General features: G+C 56.1%; 1 protein-coding gene across 1 annotated transcript in view; it reads right to left on the reverse strand.

Annotated features, from left to right (window-relative positions):
* Positions 1 to 1934: 1934 nt before the first annotated feature.
* Positions 1935 to 13244, reverse strand: part of KIAA1755 (KIAA1755 ortholog) — a 34540-nt gene continuing 23230 nt past the window's right edge. Inside the window, exons 9-14 of the mRNA XM_059706124.1 lie at positions 11655 to 11753; positions 10365 to 10513; positions 8135 to 8273; positions 7893 to 8015; positions 7169 to 7390; positions 1935 to 3181 (exon numbers count right to left, since the gene is read on the reverse strand). Coding sequence (XP_059562107.1) covers positions 2498 to 3181; positions 7169 to 7390; positions 7893 to 8015; positions 8135 to 8273; positions 10365 to 10513; positions 11655 to 11753 — 1416 coding nt within the window. The 3' untranslated portion in view covers positions 1935 to 2497. The remainder of the gene's footprint in view (positions 3182 to 7168; positions 7391 to 7892; positions 8016 to 8134; positions 8274 to 10364; positions 10514 to 11654; positions 11754 to 13244) is intronic.

Here is a 13244-nt window from a genome sequence, read left to right on the forward strand (position 1 = left end):
TGTATCAAGTCTCAGCTCTGCCACTCGCTGGGTGTCCCTGGGCAAGGCCCCCCACATCTCTCTGAGTCTCCGTTTCCCCCTTATTAAAATGGGGTGAAGTTAGCATTGGCTTCTTAGGATTGTTGTGAAAACTTCAACAGCCCTGGAAAGCGTTTAAAGGGCTTAGCAGTGAAATAAGTCAGAGAAAGGCAAGTATCACATGATCTCACTCATATGTGGAATCTAGGTAACAAAATAAACTGATGAACAGAGTGGATCCAGAGACATGGAAGCATGGAGCAGAGTGCGGAATCTCAGAGGGAAGGCGGGGGAGGGTGGGTGGGTGGGAGGTAATCAACCAAAGACCTTGTATGCATATATGCATAACCCATGGACACAGACAATAGGGTGGTGAAGGCCTGGGGAGGGGGGCGGGGCGGGCTGGAAGGGGCCAATGGAGGAAAAAAGGGGACACATGTAATACTTTCAACAATAAAGAATTATTTTAAAAATAAAATAAAATAAAGGGCTTAGCAGCATGCTAGGCACAGAGACAATGCAGATAAATGTTAGCTATTAGTGTTATTATTATTCATTCTTTATTGTTGTTATTATTATTACATTTCATTTCTGGACCCCTTTTCCCAGGGGCTGATGTGAGTGAACAGGTTGTTCTTTTTGGAGACAGCAGATGCACAAGATGGCTTTGGGGTCCCCCTCCCTCCCAAGGATTCTTGGATCACCCATCCCCCTCCTCAGCCTCCCTCATCCCTCGCAGTAGCTCTAGTCTCTCCTCCGAAGTCAGTTTCTATCCTTGCACCCCAGGTACCCTGGCTCCCTGCCTGTGGTCCCCACTTGCTGGATGCTGTTGCTATGGCAACAGCATTTAAGAGCCTTCGGCCCCCTTCTGAGGTGACAGGCCTAGATGGAGATTGGCTGATCAAATGTCTCCTGCATTCTCAGGCCTGCCTGGATGGAAGACAGGAGAGAGGAACATAAGAATGAGAGCTGGTTCAGCCCTCAGCCCCCTGTGTGCAGACAGCAGCCCCATTGCTCTGTGTCGCATCACAAACACCTGAGCAGTTGGTTACAAATGCAGATTCCAGCCACCGATGGCCCCAAGGGTCTGATTTTAATGATCAGGAGGGGGACCTCCCACCCCCACCCCCCACCCCCGGCCAAAGAAGCTGCCTTAGATCAGCCCTGCTGCTGGCTCGGAGGCAGACAGGCCCCAAACCACACTTGAGTCTTGGAAGTCCTGCAGTCACTTTGGGCGTTGAGGTTTGTGTGGCTCTCTCTGCTGTGACAACTCCTGAGAAACCCAGTTTGTCTTCCTGGGCCTGCTCCAGTCCTGCCTCCCTCTCCTTCCACAGCCTCATCTGTGGGAGGACATGGGCCGCACCCTCTTCCCACAGCCAGGAAAATTCCGGGCTAGGCTGGCAGAGGCCATGCTGGTATGCATCCTGGGCAGAGACCGGGCCCACGCTCTCTCAGGGCAGTGACATTCAGGGAAGGGTGGGCTTACTCTGGGGGGGTGGGAGGCTCACTGTCTTCTACGCTAAGATCAGACGTGTAAAGGCCTCTGCCTTTGTCCCCCATCCCTCACCACCTGCTGGCGGGGACATGGCTCCTACCCTTGTCCGGTCCCTACAGCCAGCAGGACCCGGGACTCTGGGCACCACAGGCTGTGCCTAAAGGCAGGTGAAGCCTGGGGGAGGTGGGGGGGGGGTGTCTGAGGAGACGTGGTGGGGAGGAGAGAAGAGAAGACAGAGAACATCAGGGAGTCGAGGGTTCTCCCTGGAGGGCAAGGACCGGGCTGTGGGGGTCCTTGAATGTGAGGTCTGTGGCGGTTGGAGTTGCCGAGTGAGATGGAGAGCAGAGGTGCAGCAGGCACTCCCCCTCCCCTCTCCCTTCCCCCTCCCCTCTCCCTTCCCCCTCCCCTCTCTCTTCCCCCTCCCCTACCTGAAACACTAACTGGTCTCAGGCAGGTCAACGGCCAGGGCCAATGGCACAATGAGTTGCGTGCAGCGATTTGCTTGACAGCACCCCCTTTATTCCTTTCCCAGGCTCACGTCCCAGTGGTTCCTGGGGTGACTATCAAACACACATGCACCTGGATCCTTGTCCCGGGGTCTGTTCAGTGGGATCCTAAGACCAGGAGCCACTCCCGAATCTCTCACTCATGGTTCCGTATGAGGGCAGCGATGCCCCTTGCGTCCCAAGGGGAAGCTGGGTGCCCCTGACCTCCAGCTGGGCAGGCAGCCTGCCTATGGCTGAGCCCTCTGGAAAGGTCTGTACTGGGGCGAGGGAGCCAGCCCCACGCTCTGCTGCACCCTGCCCTGACCTCCCAGGGTCCGGACTTCTCAGAGTTTCCTGGTGCCAGTTCTTGGCCCCTCGGCACAGGCCACGCACACACCCAGTGCTCAGGAGCCGTGGCCTGACGGGCTTGGTCCCTCAGCAACAGGCCAGCCCGGACCCCTGGAGCCTGGTACAGGGGGTGGGGGGGCTCTGCTCCCAGCTAGAGGGAGGCAGGGGGGCTTGTCTGGGGCGAGTCCTCCAGAGACGTCCGTGAGTCTGTCCCCTCTGAGGAGGAGCTGCCCCCGGTGGGGTGGGGGACCTGCCTCTGCCTGGGGAGCCGCTGCCAGGAGAAGAGGGAGGTGAGAAGCCGCTCCGGGGCAGGATCCAGGGGCTCGCGAGGGCCCTTGCCTTCACCAGCCTCTGTGGCCTGGCCGGCGTCCAGGGGCAGAGGGCCTGCCTGGAGACGTCTGTTCTGCCCCCCTCTCTCGGCCCGAGGAGGCCAGCGGGGTTTTGGTGACCGATCCAGGCCCGGGTCCCGCCGTCCCTTGGAAGTGACTTCTCCATTCACACCTTGGCTCTTGGCGGCGGTCCGTTGTAGTTCCAGCTGTGCCGCGTGGGCACTGGGGCCCAGTGGGCACGGACAGCGGGCCAGTGCCTTCGTCAGGAGGGTCTGGATCTCCCCGTGTCTCACCCGGGCCTCCTCCCACAGGTTCTGGCCCAGGTCCTCCCGGCTCAGCGAGGCCACCTGCAGCCCCATGGCCGTGAGCTTCTCAGCAGGGAACTCGGACGACAGTCGTTGCAGGTAGCGGTGGAGGCGGCGCTGGCCCCCGGGGCTGGCCTTTGGGTCCTTGCCCAGCCTGAGCTGGGTCATCAGGTCCTGACAGTCCATGTGGAACCAGGCTATCTGGGAGACAAGAGAGGGAGGTGGGGTTCAGGCTGGGAGTGGGGCCAGGGGGGCTCCGTGAGGACAGGATGGGCCTCTCCGAGCAGAGAGAGGACTCGGAGACTAAGCGTGGCTGGATTGGCTGGATTACATTAGTAACACACCCCAAACGTTAGCCCCCTCAGATGGCCGTGATTTCCTTTGCTGATGGTGATGACAATGGTTCCCTCTCTTCCCCAGGGCACACACACGTGCCACCGGGAACAGTCCCCAGCACCCTGGGAACCTCAGGTACCCATGGGCCAGTGGGGACTTAGGCCTCCCTGGGACTCAGTTTCTCCTTCTGTAAAATGCAAGGTGTACTAGGTGATCATAAAAACCTTTATGAGGGCTGAATATTCAGGCTCTTGGATTGCATTAGCCCCTTAGGAGTGGTACTCAGGGAGGAGTCTGGCTAATGTTATTGAGCAGGGCCAGGATCTTTGTGTCTCCCGCTGATCACACGCAACTGTACCAATAGCCCATTTGCCAGAGGAAGAAACTGAGGCTCAGAGACGTGAAATCCTTTGCCCAGGTCACACTGCACGTCAGGGAGGAGCTGGGATTTGAACTCAAGTGAGTATCATCCAAGCATCTCCTTGCGCAGGAGAAACTGGCCCAGGCGCGAGATCATCAGCCAAACCAGGCCCAACAGCCCCCTTCGCTCCAGCCCCTCTGCCCCACTTTGGGGTTCTGCTGTCCCTGCTTCACCTGCAAAATGTCTGCAGGCTGCAAAGGGGCCAACACATTCCCAGCAGCTCGTGAAAAACATCATCTTTCTCTCCATTAATTTAGAAGCTGACAGCGAGCTGTTAGGCTGTGGGGATTGGAGAACCATTTTCTCCGAGGAAACCATCTTTCCGTGGATTAAGGGAACTTGTCTTTAGATAAATGGCTTCATATTCGCGGAAGCTCACGGAGCTCATGGCTGGGAAAGGGCTCCATAAATCTCCCTTAGCGGCGCAATCGTGTTATTATTATTTAGTGCCAAAGCTGCAGCACGCAGGCTCTCCGCCCAGGGCTGGGCCCAGCACTGAGCTGTCCTGTCTGTCTGTCTGTCTGTCTAGGACTCCATCTTCTAGGCTGAGCTGGACAGAGATGGATAACACCTCAGAAATCATCTCGGCCCAACCCTTGCTGTGCAGATTAAAATTCAGTGCCAGGGAGGAGAGGGGGCTTGCCCAGATCAAGCAGTGAGAGATGGCCATGGTGGGACTTCAGGTCAGCTGGACCTCATGTACGATTTCTAGTCCTGGGTCAGACTGCATGTTCCCACACACATCCACAGCCCTCCTCCTCCTGCCACCTGGCCAGCCCCCCCCCCCCCCCGAGTTCACCAAGCCCCCTGCTGGTCTTGCTCTGGGCACGGTGGACCAACCCGGTTGCCGCCTCCGGAGCTCACCTCACAGGTGGCAGACAAGAGAAGAGCAGGTGATGAAGTAACAGGATAATTTCAGATCACAAAGGTCCAGGAAGCAATAAGCACAAGGTGATGAGAGAGAATGGGGGGTGGGGGCAGGAATGAGGAGGTCAGGAAGGGTCTCTGTGAGGAGAGGACAGTGAGCTGAGCACTGAAGAAAGACAAGAAGCCAGCCAGTCGAGGGGAAGAGCATTCCAGCTGAGGGAACAGCAAGTGCGAAGCCTCAGAGCTGGAGCATGTTCGGTTTCTCCAGGAACGGCCAATGGGGCTGAAACTGGCGAGCAAGGGAGAAGGTGTGGGTTATTCACAGTCAATCTAATTCTCTCGGCAAGGAACCTGGCAAGGCTGGCACTAGAGCCAGATGATCGGGTTCGAATCTCAGCTCTGCCACTTCCTAGCTGTGTGACCCTGGGTGCTTTGACCTCTCTATGCTTCCTTGTGCACAAAATGGGCATAATAATAGTACCGGCCTCACTGGGTTAGTGTGACCATCCAACTATGTGCAAATGACTGAAACCAGGGCACATCATAAGAGCCACAGAAGCATTATTGTTACCATCGTCACTGTCATTGTCATCATCATCATTATCAACGAGGAGCTGAGGCCCAGAGCAGTGAGACCGACTTTGAAGTCACACAGCCCATCTGTACATATAAAAACCTAAGCTACTGAATGACTGAACCACTAGTTGACTGGTCTCTAGGACACACACTGACCACCAGGGGGCAGACGCTCAATGTAGGAGCTGGCCCCCTGGTGGTCAGTGCACTCCTATAGTGGGAGTGCTACTCAGCTGACCAATCCATCCAGGTGGTCCACCAGCCCAGCGGCAGCCACTCCCTCCCTCAGTAGTCCTGCAGGTATAATCTCCGGAGAAGGGGCCAGCAAGGGCATCCCACTGCTCGCCCAGAGGGCCAATTGTGTCCCGCCTCTCCCCCAACCCCCCTCTCGGGACAGGCACCAGACGCAGGGCCCATGGCTGGCGAGCGCTGCTATGGCAGCCAAGCCTCTCCCAATCAGTACTGACTGGGCATGAGCCTGCGGCAGGCACAGTGGGGCTGGGATGAGTGGGAGCAGCAGGCGGCGTTGGACTGCCGGTTTCAGCCCAATCCCCGCAGGCCACACCAAGGGACCCTACCTGTGCACAGATTTGTGCACCAGGACTCTAGCACAAGCGTAAAGTCTGTACAGCTGGGAGTAGGAGATTCCTTTGCTGTCACGGCCCACATCTGCCTCCCTTGCCTGCTGCCCCAGGGAGACAGAGAGTGGCCGTCCTCCCAGAGCCCCTGGCATGATTGACGGGAGTCCCTCCCACTGCCCTCAGAAACATCCTGTGTTCTCTGTCCCCGTGTGATGGGCAGGCCTGACAGCTGGGAGTCTGGGGTCAGGCTCTTCTCACGCTCTGTCCTCAGTGGTGAGGGGCAGCTGAGGTCACTGGGCCTGGGCCAGAGAGGTGGGTTCTTGTTCCAACTGGGTCACAGCTCTCCCAGGCTAATACCCATTCTCCTAGGCCTCAGTTTCCCCAACAGAAAATGAGGAACTTGGGAGAGATTTAGAAGAAGTGAGGGCTCTAAAGTCAAATCCTGCTTGACCATCAGCCCTCTGGGGGACCTTGAGCCAGCTACTTTCCTCTTTGGGCCTCAGCTTTCTCATCTGTAAAATGGAAACAATGTTGGCACCCCTCCCTCATAAAGATCTGGTGCGAATTCAGTCAGGCAAGGTTTGTGAAGCACTTACAGGAGGCTCTGGCATGAGTACACAGTCAACAAGTAGCCTATCCTCATAATAATCACCTAATCTTCATCATCATCATCATCATCATCATCATCATCATCATCATCCTGGCTTAGACGTGGCTAATTGGTTGTCATTCTCCACCTACCTCCCCACCTTTGGAGAACAGAGAGCATGTTATAGGGCATGGACACATCTATGTTCACATTCCAGCTCTTCTTTTCTCCATCTATATGGCTTTGGGCAAGGCCCTTTCCCTCTTTGGGCCTCAGTTTCCTCATCTGTAAAATGGGCTAATCAACCTTGCCACATTGGGTTGCCAAGAGATGATAGATGCAAAGTAATGGAGTTCCTCTTGCCTCTCACCCCGATACTCTGTGCTTGCCCCCCACCCCCACCTGACCATGGTAGTCCTACCCTCTCCTCCACACTCCTGGCCAAACTCCAGGTTCCCAGCTAGAACTGAGGCCCCTGTTCTGAACATGCCACCCTCAGCCAATGGTCCCTCCCTCCTCTGCTGGCGCCATCTGTGCAGGCAAGGCATGGGAGAGAGCACTATAATGGTGCCATGGGCTTGCTGTGTGATCTTGGCTAAGTGACTGGGAGGTTGCCTGGTGTAGTGAGTTAAACTGGGTCAGGGACCAGCTGGGTTTGGATTTAGGTGAGTGACTTGACCTCTCAAGCTGTGCTTCCCAGCTGGAAAATGGAGGTGATGGATTGATGGAATGAGCGTGCAAAGAGCCTAGTGTGTGCCTGGGCTGCTCCCTGCCTCCCAGCTGGAGGGTGGGCCGTGCCGGTGGGCTGCAAGGCTCACCTTCTTGCAGAAGTGGTAGAGCTGGAGCAGCGTCTCCAGGTCCGTGCGCTGCCGCTCAGCAGCCATGTAGAAGTGGGTCAGCTTAGCCTGGAAGGTCCGCTGCGTGGAGGCGAAGGCAGCCAGCTCCGGGGGCTCTGTTCCTCCCACCTCGCGGGCCCCTCCCGCTGAGGCTCCCAGCTGGGCCGCCTGCTTGGACAGCTCCAGGCCTTGCCGGTACTGGGCCTGTGTGAGGAGGCAGGCATCGCTCAGCTCCTGCCTTAGCTGAGGCCTCCCATTGCCCTGCTGCTGAGCGATGAGGTTTCCTGTGCCTCAGTTTCCTCATCTATACAACGGGGCCCCAGGCCTTTGCCGAGGCGGCGTACTTCTCCTAGCTGGGACCCTGCTTAGAGTCACCCTCTTCTGGAAAGCTTCCCGGCCCCAGAGTCTTCGGGTCCCCACCATCTCCCCTTTCTGTCTGTTTCCCTGTTTGGCCCCCACCTCCATCCCCCACTGTTCTGGGAGTTCCCCAAGGGATTCTGAGATGAGTCGGCTTTGGACTTGGGGTCCCTGAAGCTTCCAGAGGAGATAGCATCTAAGCTGAACCCATTATATATCCAAGCCGGTCTCCTCACTGTCTCCGGAAGTCTTCTCGCACTTGCCCACCTCCACACCTTGGCTCTGGCGTGCCGCCCCCTCCCGCCCTCTCTGTCTGCTCCAGTCCTGCCCCTCAGTCTCAGGCACTCACTGCAGCCTGCAGGAAGAAGTCCTCAAACTCCAGGTGGGCTTTCTGCACTGTCTCCAGGCTCCCGTCCTTGGGGGTCAGCGCTTGCAGGCGCCGGCTTCCTTCCCGCTCCATCCAGTTGCTGACCTGGGGAGGGGAGGGAGGTTTGGACACGAGGGGCTCAGGTCCTTGCACCAGAGCAAGTGCCTGGCGGAGGCAGGGCCTGGAGCAGAAGCCCCCATGTCCCAGGCCGCCTCCCCTTTCACCTGGTGGATGGCAGCTTCCAGGCGGCCCATGCGGACACGGAGCTCGAGCCTCCCCAGGAGGTGATTAGATGTGGTGACCAGGACATGCAGCTGTTCGTCCACGAGGCTATAGAGGGCAGTGGCTTCAGCCAGATGGCTCCTGGGAGGCAGTGGAGGGTGAGAGAAGGCCCAAGAGGTGCCCCCCACCCCAATACTCCTGCCCAGTATAGGCCTGCCTCGCCCTCCATCTTCCAGCGTGTCTGTGGCCCAGACCTGGGTATTCTAGCTGCTGATTTGCTGTGTGACCCTGGGCAGGTCCGAACACCTCTCTGGGCCTCAGCTTTGGTCTACATGGGACTGGGAGGACCATCAAACACAGCAGACACCAAATGATACTCTTACCTAGGAGGGTATGAACCAAACTGAACAGATCTGGGTTCAAATACCAGCCCTGCTACCTTCTAGTCATGGGACCTAGTGCACATTTCTCAAGCTTTCTGTGCCTCTGTTTTTTCATCTCTCAAAAGTGGAGATGACAGAATCCACTTCACAGACTGCTTGCAAGGGTTAGATGAACTAACTCCTGGACTCTCAACCCTGGCTACGTATTAGAACCTGCCCTGGGAGCTTAAAAAATCCCGATGCCCAGGCCCATCCCAGGCCGACAGAGTCAGGTCTGAACGCAGCCTGGACCCCAGTGCTTCCTAAACGTCCCTAGAAGCCAGGCCTGAGAACCAGCCCTCCTGCCTTCAAAGCACTTCACACAGGGCTGGGCATACAGCGTTTGCTGGCACTTGTTATGTCCATTGCAGTGGTAGTGAGTAGCTGTAACAGCCCCTCACCAGTCTCCATTTTACAGATGGGAAAACTGAGGTCCCGAGAGAGGGACTGACTCTCAGGTAAGGCAGTCTGAATTGGAACCCAGTCCATGGCTTTTTCTGAACATTATTTTTGAAAACGGTCAAAGCCAGGAATACATAAATGGATTGTGGACGGGACCCAGGCGTGGTAACACTTGGGTAAAGGGAGGCTTTTCCGACACCCCTCAAATCCCACCCACCATCCTCTGCTCGCGGTTGGTGGGGGGTGGGGGAGGAGAGGGGTGTCTTACTTCAGAAGGAAAAGGAAAAAGGAGAGATGGAATGAAAGGAACGCCTGCTGGTCTCTCTCTGGGCCTCCCCATCTGACTGGTCCCTGCCCTTCCAGGTGAGGGCCCAGGCTGCGTGAACCTGATGGAAAATGCCAGCTTGCCAGGCGGAGGGAGGAGCGGGGCGGCGGTAGGCAAGAGCTGCAGGGACCCAGCAACAGAACAAACACGCACAGCGGCTCACACGGGACCACAGCGCCCCCTGGTGGACCTGCCAGTGGTCAACGACCTGGAGGGGCCTCTGGTGACAATAGGGGCCTGGCGTTCAGCCAGTGAGATGGGATATTTATTCTGGGAATCACAGCCCCACCAGGCCACGTGAAGGGCAGGGTGAGGACTCCACACCTGGTACCAGGGCCCTGCTGCCCAGTGCGCATCAGCATGACTTTGCCTGTGGCACAGCTCAGGGTGGTGTGTTCAAATTTCTGGGCCAAGTTGCCTGGGCTCAAGCCCTGGCCCCACCACATCCCAGCTCTGTGACCCTGGGCAAGTCGCTTAGCCTCTCTGAGCCTCAGGCCCCTCCACTGTAAAATGAGAATGCTGCTAGGTTCACCACATGGGTGGGAATTAAACGAGTTACTATTTGTAAAGCCTTTAAAACAACATTGTGCTCATACTACGTGCTATTTAGGTGCTGGTTAAATAAACAAATTGTCCTTGAGTTTATGCAAACTTTGTGTTCTAACAGAGATAAAGAAATTTCCAATTATTGACTGATTTAATTACTGATTTGTCCCTACACCACCCCTAAATTTAAGAAAATTGGTACTTTCTAGGAATTGCTTTTGCTGTGGCTCTGAGACCTCACACACCGCGAGGTTCTCCTGGCCAGGCTCAGCTCAGTGTCTGGGTGAGAGAAAGTGCCTGGTCCATGAGTGTGACCGGAAACAGGCAGGGCTGTCCTCCAATGCCCACCCCCGTCTGAAGATGACTGGGGCTGAAGGAGGGCAGCAGAGAAGGGAGAGGATATGGGCCCTGCACACATCCCTATCCTGGGCACATCCCTATCCTGGGCATCTGCCGGGCCCACCCTATGTGTCCCCAGCTCCAAACTCCCATCCAGGAAGCAGGTGGGGTGGGAGAGGAAAAGATGGGTGTCCATACCTGACATCTGGGTTGAAGTCCAGCCTGCTGGCCTCCTGCTGCAGCCTGGCCAGGGTGGCTCCGCCTTCCCGCTGGAGGCCCAGCAGGACCGGGTCCCTCAGCACGGCCTCCATCAGCTCCTTGGACTTGCTCAGACACCCGGAGGCCTCCTGCCAGTGTAGGGAGGTGGCCTGAGACCCAGTCCCCACTCTCCCTCTACCACCTTCCAGGGCTGCCCACACCCTGACCATGCCCAACTGCCCCAGTTTGGCATACAAAGTCCTACAGAAAGTCGATCCTTTATCTCTAAACATCTCCTCAGGCCACTCTTCTCATTGCCATGGCAAGCTCACTGGTCCAAGTGCCATCATCTCTTGTTGGCACACCCATCCCAGCCTCCTCACTGGTCTTCCTGTTACACTCTGGCTCCCCCTGCAGTCTATTCTCTACATGGCAGCTGGGAGGATCTCGGTGCAAATTTAAACATCCTTCTGCTTAAAATTCTCCAGTGGCTTCCCTGCCTGCTTAGAAGGACATCCCAATCCAACTCCTCCTTGATCCAGCCTCTATCCAGAAGATCTCCTAGTTTTCTCCTCCTCCCTTCCCCCAATCATTCTGTTCCACACCGGCCTCCATATTATTCCTGAACATACCAACCATAATCCCACCTCAGGGCCTTTGCACATGCATGCCCTCCACCTGGACCCCAACCCCCCTCCTATTCCCATGCAGGCTCCTTCTCATCCTTCAGGTCTGAATTTAAATACCATCTCTTCAGGGAGGCCCTCCCTCCTTCCCCATTATTTTCATAGCATTTGGCATAATTTGTAGCTACATGTCCATTTCTTTGTTCACTGTTTAACAACTACTTCTGCCGCTATACCATGCACCCCATGGGGGCGGGACAAATCAGTTTGCCCAGGCTGGGTCTCTGGGTGCACATAGTGAGTACCCAGTAAGTATTAGTCAAATGAATGAATGAAAAACAGGGATGAGCCCAGCCAGCATGGCTCAGTGATTGAGCATCGACCTAGGAACCAGGAGGTCATGGTTCAATTCCTGGTCAGGACACATGCCCGAGTTGTGGGCTCAATCCCCAGTAGGGGACATGCAGGAGGTAATGATTCTCCCTCATCATTGATGTTTTTATCTTTCTTTCCCTCTCCCTTTCTCTCTGAAATCAGTAAAAACATTATTTTTTTAAAGTAAAACAGGGATGATCATGCCCAGCCTGTCTGTTCCCTTCATTGAGTCCTTGGTCTGAGGAATCTGGGGTGTGGTGAGAGTTTGCCACCCATGCCCCTGGCTCACCTGTGCCCCTCCAGGGGCGTCACCCTTCTCAAACTCCTTGATGGATGCCTGTAGCCGGGAGGAGGCCTGGCGGAGGTCAGCAAGGAAAGGGTCTGACTTCTGCAGGACAGAAGTGGGGGTGTCAGCCTGAGCCAGTGAGGAGGGCACCTCCCCCACCCAGGAAGACACAGCAGGGGCCCGAGGTGGTGGTTCTCAAACTCCAGCTGCATCAGAGCCACTGGAGAGCTCATTAGTGTCCATGCTGCTGGCCCCCCCCCCCGCCCCCCGTGTTTCTGCCCTGTTCCCCTGGGTGGGGCCTGAGAACGTGAATTTGCAACAAATTCCCAGGTGATGCTGGCACTGCCGGTCCAGGGACCACACTTTGAGAACCGCCGATGCAGGGAAGGAGAGAGGGAGAAAAAAGACAGGCCGGCACTGTGCCAGGCCAGTGGGGATACCTCGGAGGAGGGGAAGGCAGGGGGAGAGAGTGGGCAGGGCAAAGGGCGACATGCTCTGCTGGGTCCCGCTTCAGCCCAGCTCCCCACTTACTCGCTGTGAGGCCTTGGGCAAGTTACTTAACCTCTCTGTGCTTCCGCTTCTTCCTCTGTAACATGGGATCACAGTAATTCCTGCCTTATAGGCTGCTGTGAGGATCAGTGTTAGTCTTCCTCTTTACCAGCTTTCTATCCTGGGTCTATAGGTAAGATTTCATTTAAAGGGAAGGTTTTAAAACAAAAATGTAGTTTGAAAGTCACTCGATTAATTGGAGAAGGGAACTGGGGCCCAGGGGACGCTAGGAAAGGAGATTTTTCAGTACCCTGTGCCCCACTTGAATTTTGAACGCACTGCCTATTTTTAAACAGACGTGATTTTTCAAAGAAGAGGACCGCATTGTAAGCTGTTCGCATAGACCAGTGGCTCTCAGCGGGGAGTGATTTTGCCCCCTCGGCGACATTGGCAATGCCTGGAAACATTTTGGTTGTCATGGTCAAAGGGGGCAGAGGCCAGGGACGGTGCTAGTCATGCCACAATGCACAAGCCAGCTCTCAAGAAAAAATGATCCGGCCCCAAATGTGGGCGGCGCGGAGATTGAGCAGCCCTGGTCTAGAGAACGCCCTGGCGGACACTGCTGGGCGGGGTTCCAACGCGGCTTACGCTGGTAATCTTCTGCGTACTGCTGTGTGAGCCACCCCGTCCGGGTGTTAATTTGGGCCAGAGGAGTTGAGCTCACACGGGAAAGGAGCCCCTCGCTGGCGGTTTCCTTATTTCCTCCCTCTTACAAAAGGGAACACGTCTGCTTTCCCCATCAGACCCTGAGCTCCCGAGGTGTGGGTCCACAGAGCAGACGTCTGTATTTATTTTCAGTTGATGCAGACAGCTCTTAGCATGCGCCAGACATTCTTCTAAACTCCTTACCCCCATTAACTCAATTACTGCTCACAACAACCCCCGACTATGATTACCCACCCCATTTTATAGACGAGGAAGTGGGCTCAGAGAAGGTATATAAGTTACCCAAGGTCACACAGCCGGACTGGGATTGGAACCCGGGCAGTCGGGCCCCAGAGCCTGAGCTCTCGATCAGTCCATGCTGCACCTTCATTTTAAACT

This window comes from Myotis daubentonii, chromosome 8, assembly GCF_963259705.1.
Source record: "Myotis daubentonii chromosome 8, mMyoDau2.1, whole genome shotgun sequence".
NCBI lineage: Eukaryota > Metazoa > Chordata > Mammalia > Chiroptera > Vespertilionidae > Myotis > Myotis daubentonii.